This window comes from Strix uralensis, chromosome 16 (assembly GCF_047716275.1).
Source record: "Strix uralensis isolate ZFMK-TIS-50842 chromosome 16, bStrUra1, whole genome shotgun sequence".
NCBI classification, from domain to species: domain Eukaryota; kingdom Metazoa; phylum Chordata; class Aves; order Strigiformes; family Strigidae; genus Strix; species Strix uralensis.
In genome coordinates, this window is record NC_133987.1 from 11,786,076 (window position 1) to 11,806,330 (window position 20,255).

The 20,255-nt window shown below is 39.3% G+C and overlaps 1 protein-coding gene across 1 annotated transcript in view; it reads right to left on the bottom strand.

The window, feature by feature from the left end:
- OTOA (otoancorin) overlaps nt 1-20,255 on the bottom strand; it is a 42,060-nt gene that overhangs the window by 21,445 nt on the left and 360 nt on the right. The window contains exons 2-19 of the mRNA XM_074885859.1: nt 17,374-17,454; nt 16,999-17,027; nt 16,877-16,907; nt 16,757-16,784; nt 15,747-15,834; nt 14,161-14,292; nt 12,534-12,769; nt 12,219-12,322; nt 9,324-9,430; nt 8,742-8,881; nt 6,127-6,250; nt 5,537-5,752; nt 4,794-4,961; nt 4,339-4,479; nt 3,692-3,747; nt 3,193-3,310; nt 2,608-2,681; nt 1,150-1,285 (exon numbers count right to left, since the gene is read on the bottom strand). Coding sequence (XP_074741960.1) covers nt 1,150-1,285; nt 2,608-2,681; nt 3,193-3,310; nt 3,692-3,747; nt 4,339-4,479; nt 4,794-4,961; nt 5,537-5,752; nt 6,127-6,250; nt 8,742-8,881; nt 9,324-9,430; nt 12,219-12,322; nt 12,534-12,769; nt 14,161-14,292; nt 15,747-15,834; nt 16,757-16,784; nt 16,877-16,907; nt 16,999-17,027; nt 17,374-17,452 — 2,007 coding nt within the window. The 5' untranslated portion in view covers nt 17,453-17,454. The remainder of the gene's footprint in view (nt 1-1,149; nt 1,286-2,607; nt 2,682-3,192; nt 3,311-3,691; nt 3,748-4,338; nt 4,480-4,793; nt 4,962-5,536; nt 5,753-6,126; nt 6,251-8,741; nt 8,882-9,323; nt 9,431-12,218; nt 12,323-12,533; nt 12,770-14,160; nt 14,293-15,746; nt 15,835-16,756; nt 16,785-16,876; nt 16,908-16,998; nt 17,028-17,373; nt 17,455-20,255) is intronic.

The following is a 20,255-nucleotide window of genomic DNA, read 5'->3' on the forward strand; positions in this document are numbered from 1 at the left end:
GAGCTTTCAGTGTATCCTTTATTCTATATTGAAGCACACATAAAAATAATTAATTCTGCCACGATCTCTACATCCAGGTGACCACCCAACACCTGCACGGGTGGTGCAGTTCTGCCTGGCAGCACAGCTGTCACGTGGCCCCTGTAACAAAGGGGCCACAAGCTCTTGGTGTCACAAGGCTTAGCTCTGACGGGTTTCTCAAGCAGCTGCCAAAACACTAGGGACTATATGATTGGTTAGAACGTATAAGGACATGAATACTCACAGCTACATCAAAGAACTAGTTTCCCCTAAAAAGTGGTGATTGCCACAGCTCCCAGTCAGCACAAGTCACAAAAACCTCCTGATCCCACCACCTCGCCCATGGAGCTTCCTGTGCCACACACAGCTCTACAGGACCAGCACCACTTGGAGCAAGGGGGAACAGCTCCAGGTGCAAACAGGTCAGCTCCAGGCTGTCCCGGACAGTTTGCTGTAGTCAGCAATGACATTTCATGAGAACACTTTGTAACAGGCATGGATTCAAGGAAAATTTTTAAGGAAACTATAAAAAGGTTTCCTTAAGCAGGGAACAATAAAATTGAAAGAGTACACGAAAAAAACGTGAGAATAAAGATGGATAAGTCAACAGCTTACGTAGAAGGTGACTGACATTACTATATGAAATGCAGTACAGTAACATGTGCCAACAGAACCACAGAATGGCTGAGTTTGGAGGGGATCTCTGGAGGTCTACCCCCACTGCTCAAAGCAGCTCAGCTACAGCAGGTTGTGGGGACCTTGGCACTAAGAGCTTCTCTGAGCCAGGCGATAGTCTAAGCTGCTCTTGCTTGTGATGGTGAAGAAATGAGCATGCAGTGTTACTGCCTTTTGGCCTCTCAGAGTCCATCAGCTCTGGTTTCACCGCACAAACACAGAGCAGGACAGCCTGTGTCTCAGGTGGCTGTCTGTATACAGGAGACCACGAGCGTGTGCATGCAGACTGGAGAGTACAACTAGGCAGGACAACTTTGTGAAGCACTACATGACAATAAAGGGAGAGAAAACTCATCAACCGCTCTCACTTAGTTTGGAATTGACAGTGGCTAATTAGAGATTACTTATTTTGCAGTTCACTCTCCACTGCTGACCCCTCCTAGCCATACCTACCAAGCACTCCTGTACTTTTTGCAGGACAGCATTCTTTTTGTGAAGGCTTGGATTCAAAAGATCCATCTCAGTCTTCCCCAAACTTTCAATGAAAGAGACACACAGAGGGCCTGAAACATACTCCAAGTACTCAATCCTGCAGAAAGAATTCAAAATTCACATAAACCTGACCTTCACACACCCATAACAACACCCATAAAATCTGTGATGACAGAAAAATTTAGAGACAAGTCTGGACTTGAAAAATTATAAACCGGCCAGGCCAGAAAAGCTGTAATTAATCCACACCTTACTTTAACTTACATCTTCTTCCAGTTCATCAGCACATGAACCTCACGTCAAAAAATGGCTAAGGGTTATAAATAGCTGCAAGTGGATGAAAGTGCTCTGAGATGCTTTAACACCACATGAAACAAGACTGTCTACAGTTCAGAAACTTTTCCTCTTTCTCCTTTCTATTAGAAATAAATCTCTGATGCATGAAGATGTGGTGGGTGGGTTAAGGACAACAAGTAGTTTTAGAGTAGGTTTCCTTTTTATCAAAGTCCAAGAAAGCCTGCCAAATTAAACAAAATGATGCTCTTCTCCACCCAGAGTGACAGGCAGCCTTTGCAAATAAAGTCGTATCTCAAAGCTGCTCAAGCCCAGCCTTACCAGGGTTTGTAGGCAAGAGCACCAGTGACTTCTGATGGTCCTGAACAAGCAACATGCAACTGTTAGCCAAATAACTTGCTGCAGTTTGTAGAAAACCTTGTATTAAAGTCTTTCTACTATTATTTTATTATTTTTAAACAGAGTCATGCCTTTTCAAACAGAATCCTTCTATTTTCTTACTTTTTTTCAATTAAAAATATTCCAAGAAAATAATAGTTCTCATTCACGTTTTTATCCCTTTAAACATGTAGGAAGAAAGAAATGAAGAAAAAGGAGAATTAACAAGTTGTACAATTCAGGAGTTCCTATCAAGGTACAATTATTATTTTTTTCCTAAGCAAAAACAGCTGTCACTGAATATTACTTGGCTATTTACATAATGCAGTTTTGCTAGCTTACAAAAATGTCTTTAAACACACTGAAAAGTTTTAATGAATTAACCCCTTTATTTTAGCAGACATCAGCAACAGTATAAGCAGCAACATTACAAGCTTTTTCATCGTTGCCACACCACTGCACCATGATTCAGTCTGCACACAGGGCGCTTCAAGGGGGACTGATTTCAAGGATGCAAAGCAATCCACAATTGTGACAAAAATGGGCTGTACTAAAAGACACCAAGTATTACCAACTTTCACTTGACACAGATTTTGGCTAGTCAGTGACCACTTTTTATAAATTACCATTTGTTTGAATCATCAGTTATCTTAGGACTGAAGAGATTATCAAAAAGTGCTCAGAAGCACTACTCTGAGTGTACTGCTACAAATGCAGTAACTTAAGATGTAGTAAGATGTAACTTACGGAAGCACCAGTAAGAGAAAGGGAGGAATAGATACACTGGAGATTTTCCAAAACTTCCAAGCCAAACAATTAACCTAAAAGCAACAAAAATTCAAGATCTTAGGCATATGGAAATTTTGAGGAAGAATGAAAGTATGGTTTACTTATTATAGCTTATAAATCTCTATCTCTATCTATATAAACCTCTGCGTGTTGACTTCAGAGGGTATTTTTCTTTGGCTTTTTGCAAGCAGTTTAGAGTTTTCTTTTTGTAGACATCAGTGATGAAACATCCTATATTTGGATGCATGAGAGCATTTGTATATTTTCAAACTTATGTATATTTCCAAACAGATTACTCATGAATTAGCAAGTCAGAAGGACTGTAGAAATTTCTTGCTTGTGACTTGTGACAAACGAAATTGTCAAAATAAAGTATGATAACAGACAAATTCACACATAAAAGACTTCAATGAAATATGAAGACAAGTTCACACATACAAGATTTTGAAAAAAATTAAAATAGAATTAAACAAATTCTAATTTACCTACAGTTTGGATATTGGGTAGTATGTTTATGTACACAAAGTCTTTTTTTACTTTTACCTGATATGGAGAAAGCAGATGAAGATTGTTTTCAAAGAATTTAAAATTGTTTAAAAAAAAGTCTGTGCCCATACTTTCAACGAGTTGACAAGTTACTCCTTTCACAAGCTGTCCTGTGCTGATAGGAAAAGCAGAGTTCAATCTTTTGAATATTCAAGCAGGATCTAGTCCTTACTCCCCACAACCATGTCCTAAGATACAGTTTCTTCACCACCTCTCTTCCCCATTTCTTTTAATTGAAAGGCTATTGAAAGTAAAAATGTAATCAAATTGAAAAATATTGACTGAGCCTTAAAATACCAAAACCTCTGCAACACTTTCATACAGATTTTGGATTTGGAGACCCTTTTTAATGAGGAAGGTGAATTATCCTGTGGTACCAAGGAATGAATAAACATAAGACGGTAAAAAATAACCACATAGTGTTTATGCTTACCTCAGTCACTCTCATCACAAAACTAGACTTAAACCCCATTTCAAGAGAGACTATTATCCATACCTTAGAAGGTCAACAGGATAGTTTTTCTTAGACAGTAATTCATACAGATACAAAGCCTGAAATAAAACCCACCATATTTAAAGTTAACCTTAAGTAATTCAGTTGCAAGATGCAATAACAGCCACAAGATTTTTGTATGCTTAACTCTCTTATGTACTCTAAAGGCATTTCTATGGTCCAGCTTGGCCAACCAAAAGGTTGGCATCCAGTGCTGAATTTCTTCTTCAGAAGACATCACTGACTGGCACTATGAAATGATGTTAAATACAGTGACGGCACACAATCATAGAATAATTTAGGTTTGAAGGGACCTCTGGAGATCATCTGGTCCAACCTTGCATCTCTCTAGACAGAGCCAAAGGGCTGACTGTATGTGCAAAAGTCTAGTATACAGTACTGGAAAGAGAAAATTTATGTGGCAGAATCTTGAAGACTTTTAAATTCAGCATATTAATGCTTCCCTTTCTGTAACATTGTCTCATAATGTTGCCTAGGCTCTAAGTGACCTCTGGTTGTTTATGTCAAGATATATTTGGGGCAGTTCTTTCCTTTTACCTATGTTCCTTGAACACATATATATTAGAGCACTTCCTATTCTCCCATCATACTAAACTGTAGTGGAATGGGAACTGTATAATAATTTTTACCTGGCTTCTTCTTAGTTCTTTTCCTTTCATCATTGAAGAATTATATCCAGTCTGCTTCCATAAATCAGAAAGAGATATTTCCTTAAAGAAAGCTCCTTGTATATCTTTGACTGATGAAGAAAAATCTCCAGATGCAGCTATCTAAAAAGAGGAACAGATAAATACATGGCATTTCAGAACTGATGCTTAGATTTACAGGATTTGCCCTTCTTTCTGTTCTGTGTAATATTTCTCTTAAGAGGATAAAGGGAAAACATGCCAGTATTAAAAATGCCACAGGACTAAGCAAGAGACAGCCTTCAAAATATACTTGGTGTTCAGAAAAAACACTGGAAATATTAACCATTGAGGTAAAACACAAATCTTGGTGACAACATTGTAAATCACGCTCTGCATATCTGGTTATTGTGCTCTTGTACAGAGAGAACCTGCTACACACTTGAGTTTATAATCACCTTTCTGAGGATCCCTTGCTGTTGTGCAGGTGATAAGTCAGATAAGTATTGTGATGTTGTGCCTCGAATAATCTGAGAAAGCTCCTTTGGGTTCATGCTGTAGAATGACTGGGTGCTAATACCAGTTACCAATGCACCCATTTGACTAACATTATAAAATGATAAAACCTGCAGAGATAACAGCACAAACAAAAAGAAAGTTTTCTGGCTTGTGAACAGCAGATGTATTTAAAAGCAAAAGTTAATAAATAAATCAAAACTATTATTGTTGAATACTTCATACATTTCTTGCCTGGGGATGCACTTTTCTTAGATTTCTTTCAATTCTGACAAGACTGTCCAGGGAACAAATGCGACAGTTTTCTCAGAGGCTCCTTTTTTTGAAACTTCAGAGAGGACCCTGATTCCTTCCATTACAGTATATTTGAATATATAGTCTGGGATCTCTGATCATGCAAATTCTGCTTAAGGCAGTAATACAGACAAAATAATATATACAACTGCCAAACGCAAATAGTCATTCTCTCTGTTACTAAAGAATTGCTTTGGGAGGTACAGTCTTGGATGTTTTTATTTGTTTTACAGTCTTGGATGTTTTTATTTGTTTTAAACAAAATTTTCATACCACTAACAGTACTAAAAAGTCATCTTTGTACTAAACTTTTCAAAATCTACAGTTATCATTGAAAAAAAGCCATTTCACTTTTAAAAATAGAAGGTAGGGAAGCTGTTATCAGAGGTACCTTTTCATAAGAGAGGTATTTACTGGATAAAATCATAACTTGGCTTTTTGCCCACCCAGAGACTTGGTTTAATGTTGCAATAGCGTTATGCACCGCTTCAGGTGACAAAGATTCCAGTTGACTTGAAGTTAGTCCAACCACGGCATCTGACAGAGATCCAAGGATATCATTCAATGTCTGGTTTTGCATGGCAATGTTCAGGAGCTGAGATTTGAGCTAAAGTAAATAGAAACGCAGATGGGAAATAAAAATCTGCCAAGAACCAATTTTCATTATCACACAAAATAACTGGAGTTTCTGGAATAGGCATTGGCAACCATTTAGTGACCACACACTTCATAAAAATTGAAAAATAGAACCACAGTTGGTCAAAGGAACATGGAATGGGAGGAAACAATGATAAAAGAATAAGCACTGTAAAAAACCAGAAATGGGCTTTTATTCTTTACATTTTATGACAGAGAACTATTTCCACTTATTTCTTAGATCCCAGTCATTTTTCACTCTTTTCTTTCCAAATTCAAGAAGAAAGTCCCTCCTCCTCTGTTTTCAGGATTAGGTTAGGCAAGAAGAATGAGCATTGCACCCACCTTCTGAACCTCAGCCTGGAAACCTCTCAACTGATTGCATTTAATCATTTGATGAAGTAAAGCCCGAGCCACAGCAGCATCCATCTGTTCCATGTCATCATAAAAGCAGACCAATAAACCTAGCCTATATAGAAGAAAATACATTAGCTAACTTCTGACATAAAAGGTGTAATTCTCAGAAAACCGAAATAAAGCATGGAATACCCTACTTGTGCTCAAAACTTCAATCATTTCTGTTTATCACTAGTGCCTTAAACTGCAATCTTTAAAACTCTACATGGCCTGAAACTGGAATATGTGACATATGCACTGCTCTCTGTATTCAGCTGAATTCTACCCAGATTGCTTGTGCTGTCAAAAATTTAACTTTCCTGGTTCTATTTGTTTGTGGCTGGATTTTCCCAGCTAAGGACTCCATGTCCCTTGGCAAAACTTGCAGTATAATCTCTGCTTTGAAAAGGACAGAGGGCTCAATAAGTCTCTAGAAGTGGCTTGCTGAGTTCTTATCTGGATTGATTGGATGTTTTGAACTCTAAACCCTGCTTGGATTTCACATGCAACATAACTCATGCATGTGTCAGAGCAGCAGCTAGAGCACTGCATAGTCTCTTTATCATTTCAGATTTAAACAAAGCCTGGTTGGTGTATTTCACATCAAACATATGACTGGCCGATGGACGAAGACCTGTCCAATTCAACACTGGCTAGGAGAAAACGCGCTGAGGCTCGCTGTCTTAGTTGTGCCAGCACAGCAGTTTGCAAGGCAGTGTTGTGAACCAGACATGGAGCTCATTTTCCTCCACAGTGCCTGTGCTGTAATATTAAATTCAGCATTTCCATTAACCTCTGTAAAGTGCAACCACAACCACAGTTGGTGGAGAGTGGTCATCATACCACCAAGGGTAAGCGTCTGCTCAAAGTGTCCTTCTGACCTGGGCCTGGTGCTTATTTACTGCCATTACCTGCAGCCCTGCAAAGGAGGTCTGAAGTGTGCATCCCTCTCTCTGGACTTTAATCACTTGTGATGGTGATGAATTCATTTGTAGGAAGCCTGAAACAATCCCCTGTCACTGTCGACAACTAGCCTTTGCTTTCATAATTTACACAGGACAAGAACCTACAAAGCCCAGCTTTCCTGCTACAGTCTCTGGTTTTTAGCAATTCAGTGACGCAGGCATAAGCAGAGTCTAGGCAATAATGTCCAGATGTGAACTAAATAAACAGCTGCACCACTATCACAAACTCAGTAAAACTCTGCAGCGCAGAAAGGTTTAACTTTTAGTTCCTCTAGTCCCTCAACAACAACCTGCTTAGCAATATAACAGAATACTGCTTCAGCAGCCCATCTGAATTCATGGGACATCATCAAACTAACATACAAATCAAAGAAACATCTATAAATGCATTTTTATAACAAATAATTACCTTCTGATGCATTATTGCACAGCCACCAAGAGCTCTTCGTCTCCTTTGAGATTAGCGGCAATGAATAATACTACTTCTTAAAAGTGCATTTAAATCATCAGAATGGTTAAAATGAGTAATATAAAATGAGTGCGTTGTAAAAATGGAATATATTAAAGATTATGGAGCATGACATTTCTCTCATCTGTGAGAATGTGGCACCTCTCATGAGTGGTAAAATAATTTTTAAGTTTTCTGACGTTGAAATTTAGAGTGTGGGCACAACTCTTCTCTCGCTTACATCTCTGACAATCAGCAATACTTCATGGAAGTTGGTGAGTTATATTGCAATAATGACAGGAGCTCTGAAGCCATAAAGCATATTCTCCATTAGTTTAAAACTCCAAGGTATCCCCCAAGGAGACTACAAATAACTTCAGACAGTGGCGTCTTGGGACTAAATACATCCATTTATATGACAGTGTAAATGGAAATGTGGAGTACAGCACTTTCTTGCAGGTAGCTCACTGCATATTTATAAGTAGGAGCAGTTTATTTTGTTTTTTATTAAAGTAAGTTCAGTGCTGATTTGACAGCCCTAAAAATGCAGTTTCCTGCTTACCCACATAACAGTCACATGCGTTTTAAATGTGGCTCATCTCTACCCCACAGGACGTAAAGAGGACAGCAGGGTGGGCTTTATACCTCTTCACTTCGTGACCTCTTTGGTGACACCCATGCCAATTAAAAAACACTTGCAGTCCTGGCCAGCTTGAGCTAAGATTTCCTCCTTCAATCCTAACTGTAACATGATTTCCACAAAATACCTCCATCTTTTGTGATTCAAACAGTCAAGTCAACTCATGTCCTGCTATCCCAATTTATTTTCTCACTGTACTGCACAATGCAACAGAGCCTTGACTGGATCCCCCAGATACTGCTGTAGTCCTCCTACTAGTATTACAGACAACAACTCGCTGCAAAGCAGGAGACAAAGCATTAGCTAATTAGGCACACCTCCAGAAATTCATAAAGTAGCAATTCTTCACTGTTGCTAACTAGGGTTGGATTTCAGCCTAGATTTTTCTGCTGGAAGGAAAAAGCTATGCCACATCAACAATTTCATCAGCTACTTATTGCTCCTCTCTTTTCTCTTTACTTATTCGTTCTCTCCATATGCAGCCGTAAACGAAAAAGAAAAGCAGTCTTGCCTGTAGATAGTTGAAGTGTTTCTCATATCAAATCCTGATGACTTTATTCTTTCCAGGAAAGCTTGTGCAAGCTCTGGTGTGATATCATACACTGTGTCCAACTGCTTTGTTGCGTTGTCATAGCTAACGAATAGTCTTATCTGACCATTACAAACAAAATAATGTGTCAGGATTGTGAAAAAATTACATCCAATAAAATATGTTTGACACTAAATTAATTGACTCCATGTTATAGAGAAAGGGAGAAGATGGATTTGGTTAATACAGTATCTCTGAAGGTAAAGCTGAGTGAATGATTCTCTGTCAAACTGTCAAATTATTTAAGGGTCTCCTATCATTGGTCCCCATCTTTCGGTACAAGTCACAGAAGTCTGTTACAGATAAATAATTACATATTAATCATAGGCACTTTCAAATTCCAAAACCAAAAGAATATTTGGTTGACCATGGATTTGGATTCACTTTATATTTAAATAATTAAAACATAGAAACTTCTTTTTCATGTTTAAGTTTGCATTTGTGTTCATATTGTTTGTAAGTGACATCACTTGACGATATATCCAACCACAATTTGTTACTTACTTCACTGAGACTAATTTTCAGAATTTCTTCTAACGGCAGATGGACCATGTATCTTCCCAAAATCCATAAGTTTTCTGCACTGACCCAAGAAGTTGATTCATTGAAAGCTGTTTCGTACAAATAAATACTCACTACAATGTTAAGAAAGTAATTATTTTTCAAATATATTGTATCCAGTATATTGTTTTTGGCAAATAATCAAAAAAATATCTGCAAATCAGAAAAATCCTTAGCAGAGTGTCAGGTTCCCTCCATTAGCTAGAGTCCAGCACCACATTTTTATGAGCCTATACATTTTTTAATGAAAATGAAATAATGTTTTAAATGTCTCAAATTTTCTCATACGAAAATGATTAATGTTTTATGTTGTCAAAATAGAAAATGGATAAAGTATGAGACAGGAAAAATTAAACCAATAATATTAAATATGGAGCAGCATTTTTTAAATTCAGTTCTCCTAATCAAATGTATTATTTATGAACACCAGGAAGGCATGATACTTTGTAACACTTTATACATCTTATATATTATTATTGATGATAGCACTTATTTCAGCAATGTGCAATAGCAATAACGGAGAAAATGAAAAATCATTCATATACCTATATGGAAATAGGTTGGCAAAAAAATACAAAATATTGCATAACAGTTAAAAGATGTCATTCATTTATAACATTCTCCCAAGGATTGAAAATTAAATCAAGATCCAAATATCCCTGAGAAAAAAGTATTTATGGACTAGGTGGATACTCTGTGCCACAACAGTATTTTCTCCAAGGTGTCATAATTTGGATGGCTCAATGTGTGATACCTCTGAACATATTCCTTAGCAGTGCTGATACTCACAACTCTGTTAAAATAAAATCATCAGTGCACTTTGAAGAGTTTTCAGTATCTGAAAAAAAACAGGCTACAAATATCAGAAGCTGAAGAACCCCATTTACTAAGTGATTTTTTTGAAAACACAGATCTAAGCAGCTTAGCTGAGACAAGATGATGCTCCCAGCAGACCTGTCTGTCAGGCCTGCTTTTTTAAGTGATATTATCTCCCATTATCAGGAATATTAAGAGAGCTGAAAGATATGATAGAAGAGTTAAACAAATACTAGCACAATTTAAGGATGTTGACTGTGGCCTTTAGCAGAACAGACTTCCAGTTACTAACCACGGCAGCCATGATCCCCAAAAACTTTTGCAATTTTTAAATAAGGTACAAAATTCAAAAGTCACAGCCTCTTATTTTTGCAAGGGCTACCAGCATGCTTTCTCTCTGCATATCTCAGCATTTTTAATATGAGTGGCAGAGAAATTTCTTGGAAGGTTTGACTCTTAAAACATAGAAGCCACATGTCCTCCTGCTCACCCAGGGATCCAGCTGCAGGGGCTGCCTGACACCATGAGGAGATATGGTATGATGGAAAAGCCCTCTGCATTTCTTCCTTCTGCAGGCACAACAGAGACACAGAGATGAGCTCTCCATCACCAAAACCAGCAGAAATGCTTGGGAGGTGGCCCCATAAGCACCACAAATATGAAGCTTCTTTCAAATTTCTTTTCTGCTGAGCTTCAGTGAGGAAGATGCTGCTTCTGCAGAGGGCTGATCCCTTTCCCAGGTGGTCCCAGTGCTGCCCACATATAAAGTGAACAAATCAGACTATTGCAGGACTCTTCTGTTGTCCCACACAGCGTATGCTGTGACCCATGGCGTGCCGACAGACTCGAGTGAGCTTTAAACTTGCCAACCTGGGTGTTGGTAGCAGTCCAGCTGTGCCTGCTCAGGGCTGATGGGTTCTGCAGCTCATACTACCAGAACTAGCTGGTCCCACCTAATGCCTTCAGGAGTGGATTCATTTTATCTGCACTGCTTTGCATTTGAAGCAGCAACCAGGAGGTACGAGAGGCATGGTTAGTCCCAGTCCCTCCTTAGCTGGGTGATGTTTTACAAACTGAAGGTTCACTGATGTTTCAGACACAACCCAAGACGTCTGATGCTGTGGGATTTTCCCAGGACTGCCGAGTATCATCAGGCAAGTTCTGCATCTTTGCTTCCTCAGTAAAGCACTGGCAGTAATAACACTTCATAGCAGTGTCATGAACTTCCTCTCTACCACTTAATGGGTTACGCCGATACTGAAATGACAGAAGTCCCAGGAGCGAGATTTTGCACCACTGAAGCAAGTGGGCATTTTGCCTTTGATTCCCAGGGAAAGAGGAAGAACATACACATCTAGAAGTCTAAAATGCCCCGCGACAGCACTGCTGGGATGTTCAGTGAAACCCAAGCATTGGTTCTGATATGTCAGTGCCGCTGCCGCTTTACAGCCCCCTCGTGGAACCCGTCCTGCACTGTCCCAGCTGTGGCACATCTTCTAAAGATATATTAACAAGGCAAACAGATGTGGTAAAATGCATAAAATCAGAATTAATTAACTTTGTCTTTATGTTGTCCCTTTTCTGAACGAGACCGTGCCAGGTGCAGTTGAATTTTCACACATCCTGCATTTCTTTTTTATTTTTAAACAGTGCATTGGCTAATGTATTCTGAGACGGATCTGTTTTTCTAGTCTGAATAGGAGTTCAGAAGTGAACAAGACACCTGTGCGGAGTTCCTGACAACTGTATCCTATTTAAGTCTTAGAAAAAGGACTTGAGTATTGAGACTTTGTGTATAGCTCTGTGCAGAAGAGGTGAAGAACAAACATCTTTGGAGAACTATTTGCCATGAATAACAAATATATTACGTTTACTGTATTCTGGAGCAAAGCTATTCAAGACAGTTACTCTTAAACAGACCTGTGCTAAATTTGGGAAACAATTCAGTACAATGTATAGGCCTTTTGCTGACTGTTTTTCTCTTATGATAAGCAAAAAGAAAATACTTTGTATATAACATACCACTCCTGTTATAGGATGTTTGTAGAATCTGCTTCATCCAGCCATACAGAGCTCTCTGTGTATTTGCTGAGGTTCTGTCATAGAGGTCCTTGAATACCGTTGATCTAAGTGATACAAGGGCGTATTAGTTCACTAATTAGTTAACTATTTTTTTTTTTTAAATGACACACATGGACAAATGTTTTTAGAAACAGCAACACATAAGCAGAAAGCTATATCCGGAAAATAGACTGAGACCAACCTCTTTTTAAAAGTGTATATATAGTCAGCAAATGCTACGTAGTATTAATTGTGTCTGGAAAATAAATGGCTTACAAGTTTCTGAAAGCATCCTCCTGCAGAACATTTGGGAGGCTCCCAATGATGTCAGGTTGGAGATAGTTCACTGCCGACACATGCAAAACCTGGCTTAGGATATCCACACAGTCCAAAGCACTCAAAGCCAGAAAGCATTTATCCAGTGTTATAAGGAACAAGGTCCTGTTTACTCCTGGGCTTTGAAAAAGTATCTCTCTAGTCTTGTCCCAGTCAATAATAATATTTCCCATTTCCTGCAAGCAACAATGGGTTAAAAGAACATATCTTTAATTAATTCACTATATTGTTCATTTTGAGGCCTGGCAGAAAGCACTCTACAAACAATATGGTGCAAAATACTGTCTGGTTGCATTACTTCAGATAACTCCTTTTGGCATTGGCCAGAGACCAGCTTGAGTCTTCTGACAAAATCAAAATGAAAACCAGAAGAGTAATCCAAATGGCTGAAGTTATAGGGCACGCTCTCAAGAACAACTTAGTTACTTGGAAAATGAAAGGATATCGGAATTGAACGGGTATTAATTCATAGATAATTTAATATGTAGAATATCTCTATTCTATTAATATGAGAACATCTCTAGAATAGATCTTTTCCCATGCAGTATTTCTTGCACCCATTACTACAAACATCTCCCCCAGAAGATGGGGCAACATCAAAGAACGAAGTCGAGGGAATAAAGTCACCCTGGTTGGGGACAGATTATTAGGTTGATCCATCTCATAAACTGACATGTCTGGGACAGACGGTTCAGAGCTGATAGTCCTGGGCCTCGTGATTTGTTCATGCAGTATTATTTTTAAGAAGACGAAATTTACTGTTTATTGAAAGGGCTTATGCTCTACTGCTCTGGCTCCCAGTGTGTGCTGCACACCTATTCTGTATGCTCTGGCAGCAGGAGCTGTTTGAATAGCAGATTACACAGTGTTTGTTCTGGACACTCACCTCCTGTGTCTGGGGAAACACTCTCCCTTTCTCCTGGATTAATCTCCACCCCCTCAGCGATAGCCATGCTGGAGGCCCTTCCTCCCGGCAGGGAAGATGCCGAGTGCTTTCATACATCAGGCTACGATCCCACCCTGCAGAGATCCTCTCTGCAGGGGGAAACCTCCCTGCGTGGCACTTGCTGACTTTGAGTGAGACTTTTAAGATGGATCACACAGGAAACACACCACAAAGGCAAGTAAATTATGTTATGCTGCCTCCCTGCCAAATTGCCTAACAATTTGCTTGCACACTCCCATAAGTAATTAACAAGATAACTAACTTCACCTTCTTTAGTCATCTTGGCTCTCTTTCTAGCCACTGAAGAGAAACAGATACTCCCCGAGAACAACTGGTCCTACCTACCTCAGATACTTGCGTAGGAAGGTAAGTCATTCTCTGGAGATGCGTTTCTCTCCACTGATTACAGAGAAAATCTAGATGACTGACTTGTCACCAAACTTTTAGACAACAAGATTTAAATGAAGGAAGTCCAACCTAAGGAAAAAGGCTCCTGGAATCTAATCCAAACCAGATAAATAACTGCATGGCGTGCACTGTGAGACCCACAGTCTGGCCCTTTCCCATTTATCTAACCCACTGACAGCAGCTTTTCTTTTTCACAAGTGCAAAGTGACTTACAATATGGTGCTTTCTGCTGTTGAAGAGATATTTCATTGCAGTTTGGAACTGCTGCTGATCAAGCTGTTGAAATTCGGATAGTAGTTGCCTAGGCTGGTATAAAAGGTTCTGCAGGTAACTTTTTATGGACACCTGAAGTATAGAAGAATATGTGTAATATACATAAAACTCATACTATTGTACTGGGGCATTTTTTACTCCCTGAAAATCTCTGCTTAAGGAGAGGTAAGTGCTTAGCTCCTGTCTGTGTTGTCAACGACTAGAATAACTATACTCAACAAAAACTGTAAACAAAAAAAAATCTAAATGTAATCCTGAAAGACAATATTTTTTAAATCCTATTCTTGGCTTCATCAGTGAGTCCTCTCCAGTGAGTCATTTAACAAAAATGCCCCAGTTTCTCACTTCATAAAACAAGAGTAATAATGCTTTTCTGCTTCACACAGCAGAGCTGTGAAAATGAACCTTTTAAAGAGCTCAAAAAAAATCAGGTTCTGCGTACATATTATTATTACTTAAAAAAGGGAAGGAAACATGCAATTAGATGGGAGGAAAAGTGTACCAGGTCATAAGGCAAAAATATTTTCTCACATCATACTGCATTACCAGTTAACAATCTCATGCCTGTTTTGAAAATCTAAGGGGAATTATAACATTGGAACAGAAAGCACAGTAAGGCTCATTAGCACCAGACTGGAGTAAAATCTCTTCTAATTCCTGACAGAATTATTTCAGAATTGGTTTGAAATTTGAGTTGAAACTGTTCTTTGCTGTCCTTGCTTAGCTTGCATTGCCACCAACAAATATTAACATAGTTAGGTCCTTGTTGTCTAGGGGGTTCAGGCCTGATTACAGCCTTAAACTGTTAATAAATCTGATCAAACAGGAAGGGGCAGTGTTAGTCTCCTGTAGGTTTGGATGAGCTGTGACAGTGAAACGGAGCTTGGGAAAAGGTTTGAGCGCTGTGGAGCTGCATGGCCATGGGCTTTTGGGAATGCCTGAGGCTCAAAGATTGCACATTTGACACTTTCCTTTTCCAGAGTGTGTGTAGGGAGGAGGGAGGGGGTCAGGTTTTGATTAGCAGACTACAGTTCTACTTAAACCATGTCCTAACCAATCGTAATGACCAGGGATAAAGACCAATTACTTTTTCCTATGTCAGAGTTCAGAGGAGCCTTAAAAGGTCGACACATTTTGTAGGATGCTCTGGAGCCTCTCATTCCATCAGAAGGAGTGCAAACTACAGCTGTGGTCAAAATTTGGGAAAACCCTGCCATTTTGTGGAGAAATACACATACTGATGTGTATACACTCAATTCAGAAACAGTCACTGAGCCTGAAAACTCCTAATTTCTGCTTTCCATCAGAGAAGAAGCAAAAAGATCTTTCTTATTATTTCTGCCTTGCATTCTGCTGCAATCTGAAAAAGACGAACAAAAAAAATATTCCTAGTTCCTATTTATCTGCCACACTGTAGATCTGTTAGTTATCTCTATTATTGACAACCTAGTTCTGGCTACAGAGATAGGCTGCTTTTTTCATTCCTTTTTAAATAAGAATTTTCATGCATTTTAAATGGCACAAACCTGTAGGCTGCTAAGAGTAAACATAACTTCCTGGGCATGAAAATATGCCATGACTTTTGTAAGCATATCTGCTGTCCAGACATTAGAACTGTAACAGAAAACAGGACCAAAAATGCCAGTAAAATAATATAACATGTAAAATAGCAGATTACAAAACAAGAATAAGAAAAGCAAACACTGTTACTAACACCATAATGACATGAGTATTCAGCTTTTTGGCCTAACAAGACTAACAGCTAACCTATTTAATGCAATGAAAATGTGTGGTTCAATGAGGAACGGAATTAATTAGTTATGGGGTTTTTAATCTAACTCCACAACCACCCAAAATAATCTCAATTTTCCAACATGTTGCCATCAGTACCACCTCCAGGCATGAGACAAGCTGTGCTGTGGCTAGTCTGGAGCTATAGGTGTGCTTCCTGGCACCCCGTTATGCCTGTTCTGACCTGCTTGTAGAAAGAAAGTACAGTGACTAATGGCTACTGCCTTTCCTTCAGCAGAGTCATTAATTTCAGTGTGTCTTCTCTACACAGCCATTGATTTTCTCAAAATATGTAGGAGTGGAATTGCCTTTGAGGCTTATATTGCTCTTTCAAATTTAGCCAGAATTAGCAAATAATTCAAAAGTCACCGAGAGGCAGAGGAAGTGGGATGGATGGGGGATGGAGTAGGACTGAAAGAAGAAGATGGACAGAAAGCTGGAACTGCATCTAATTTCCTTAAGAAGCCCCTCTGAAACATATAAACAAAGTTAATTATCCAAACTTTTGCAAACTGTAGCAGGTATTTATTCTCAGCCTCATTCTGTGCCTGGTTTTGGCTTTATCATGAAAACCAGCTTTTTCCTTGTTAAGAGGAAATACTCCTCACAGGAGATCTAAATCAAAGTAATCGCATGTGCCAATTTCATTCTACCCATAATGTTCCAGTTTCTGTGGAAATGAAACAGATCATATCTGAAGTGCAAGGTAAAACCGAAAATCAAGATGGTGAGAGTAATACATTACCTCTGAAAATGAAGTATATCAAGGATGGCTACACATGAAAAATGAACATAAAAAGTTATGGTGAGATACTGAGTTTTAATTCCTTTTAGAAGCATAAGTGGGAACAATTTTGTACATTACCATTCAGATATTTCCCAGTTATTACTTCCTCCTAAGGAAAAAATGATAAATATATGTAATAAATTATTATTTTTAGATTCTAGTATAAAATGTTAGTAGAGAGATCAAATAAAAATACTAACCACAGCTTTGTGTAATAATGGAGGCAAATCTGTAAAAGATTATCCTGTTACTAAAAGCTGATTTAATGTTTTACCATTCAACTGTGTTATACAAAAATACATGTATTATATGCAGTGAAACTACATATACACATATAATTTATTTATAAGCATTTAATGCAGTTTTGATTAAATGTATCTACAGAAAAACAGTGAAAATAAAAGGCTATTAAATAATAAGCAATCTTGGTTAAATTCTTTGCTGGCATAGCTCCATGAAGTCAAGAGAGCAGAGAATATGGTCCTAGTTACTAACCAGTACTGCATCTATTTTACTACACATAGCTTCTTCCATCCACACAAAATACATCCCTCATGCAGGAGTTCTGGTCTTACCTTCAGCATTCTGACTGTGTACAATCTCAGCATGATTCACAGATATCAATAAGAAACATATCTTCAAAAGTCTGGACATTTCTTCTAGTGTTTATTAGAATCAGAAGATATTTGGATTGAAAAGGAAAATAAAAAGAAGAGAGTCAAAAGGCCATATTCACCCAAAACTTCCATAGCTATAAATCAAAGACAGCCTAAGCTACAGAGTACAGATAGAGATCAGAATGATCTAAAAGTGCTTGCTCCCAAGTTTTTAATTTAGATATTTTTCCAGGATAGAGATATATTTTACGCAAATACAAGTCTGTCAAGTGTGCATGTGCAGCCAGATTTATTCCCCTTAGTTCCCTTTTACCAAGTAGCTCTTTTAATTTTCTTCCTAGTAGTACTGTTTATTTACTAAGTCACATTTCACCTAAACATGACTTAAACACATTTTTGTTAAAGCAAACAAACAAATCCTTTTAAACTCAGATAACACAGAAAAGAAATAGAGGGAGTGAAAAAGGAAATAGTAAAGAAGCTCCAAACAAACCCCAAGCTTTTTCTAGCTCGTTAAGTTGCCTGCGTGATTACTGCGGACTAGGTCTGGGACCATCCATTTGCTGACCTCTGAACTCAAACAGTGGGAGGGCCTGGCCCTCTCGCTTGCCCCATGTCAGTGCAGGGTGCTGCATGCAGGGAGGGTGATGGAGTGCTCCCCTCCCCTGCTGCTGTCGCTCTGCAAAAAGGGAGAAAATGTCCTTCTGCCCTTCTGAAGCACAGGGAAAGCGACACATTTGGGAATCGGAGTTCAAGACCCTGCCACTTCATTTAGATGGATCAAAGCTGTAGTCTTGGTACTCATCCGAAGTGTACCATCAATTTTTCACAATCAGATAGGACATAGTTTCTATGGAAATATCTGTTTTAGTAGCTCTTGCTATCCCTGCTGCTCTGTGCTATGCAGCATGAAGATCACTGAAGGATAAATTAGCTGGAAGGGTAGTAATGGGATACCTGGAGCTTTTCACCAGGGTGTCACTCATTCTCATCAGAAAAGACTGACAGTCTCACAGTTGTCCTCTGTGAAATTAATTTGTTGCTTTTGGTCTAGCTCCTGAAGGACAAGGATACACATTGCAATAATGCAGCAGGAAGGAAAAGAAGCAGAAACTGAGCAGGTCTTGCTCACACAGGTGTTTCTGCAGCCACTTCCCCACTGCAGCCCTAAGGACCATGAGCTGCTTTAATCCACATTGCATGAAGTTTAAGGCAGAGAGGATTTTCTATGTCTGCACCCTCTGCCTGGCCCTCTGCCCAGCCATGAGAGTCACCATCCCCACAGGTAAAAGAATTAATTAATCTGAGATATTAGATGATGCCCTGCTCTACAGATTGCAGTTTATTACACTGGGATTAGTCCCTGATTTTAACAAATGACATGGAGGGCCTCATTAGCCAACTTCTCTCTGGCCCTGAGATGACTTTGTCAGGCTTTCTCTCCCCTTCCTTCATTTCAAGTGCAGCCACACTTAATTTCTGCATTTCTTTTTGCTGTTGAATTTGGATCCATTATTTATTTATTTATTTATTTAAAGTTCTCTGCCATGGCTTGAGTTACAGATCTGAACATTTGATAAATACGAACGCCTTTTTCAGATTGTTTAATCTCATCTATCAGCAAGGTACTCTTTTATGAAAACGTCTTTCAACAGCCTCTAGCAATACTTCAGTCTATTGCAAATACTTAACTCCAGTCTTGAAACAGGAGTGACACAAACTGACGGATGACAAAAAATTTAAACATTAGACTTTAGGAAGCTATTGCCTCTGTCCTGTTCTTGCACGCACTGAAACCCTTTTCAGCAATTCTTTTGGGACTGCCACAGTACATGTCTCTCATTCAGACATATCTGGTTTCCTAGACAATGAACTTTCTTGTGTTTGTTTCTGCCTTTGCCCTATTAATTTTGCAGTAAGGTTTGATTACTCTGCATAGTTTAAATCATGCTACCAATGTCAATCCTGATTTGTTTATTCCAGCTCATTCACTTTGATTGGGGAGTGTATTTTAATTAAAACATGCTAAATTAATATATAAGGAGATTAAATGCTAAGGAAAGTGCTTTTTTATCCTGACTAACTCCAGTGGACAATTAGCAGGTGCAGAAAAAGTCTGCTGGGAAATAGCCCTGCCCGGTAAGAGAATCTGCGGGATGAAATAGTTCCTTTTGTCTATGAAACTAATCTGTGTGCAGAAATTCACTGCAGCTTTTAGACAATCCCAAATCACCCTGTGGAGATCTCTTGCAGATCCCATCCAGCATTTCCTGAGATCGTTCCTTGCACCACGGCAACACATACTGTGACCAGATCTCCGAGATGTCACCCTTGCAGGACGCTGGTTATGAGCAGCTCCCAGACTGCTGTCTCCTCTTGCTCCCTAAACAGCCACTCTTCCATGTAAAGAAATCCTAGACATTTTATCACTCACTCCAATGCAGCCGCTGCCTTATCTGAAGCTTGATAACCAGAAAGCTAACCTCATGATCAGGAGTCTTGCTGATAAGCCCTTGCACCGCCAGTGCCCACCCTCCCCCTTGCAGCCAGGCTCTCAGCACCTCTGAAAAAAAGCTCCGTATGCAGTGAAGGAACCCTCAAGGGGTTCAGGTTGGAAAGGGAGAGAGGGAAGTAAGGAGAGGGCAGAAGAGAAGGAAGAGATGGTGGGTTCTTGGGGAGAGCCAGGACCCCACGGCACTTTACCCGCCTCCGCCGTGTGTGTCTCCTTCCCCGCACTCCCAGTGCAATGAGCTGGGCGGCTCCAGCCAGGGACCCCGAGAGCGGGGGCAGGGACTGGGGCCAGCACCGCCTCGCAGCCTCAGGCGTCTGCAGCAGCACCC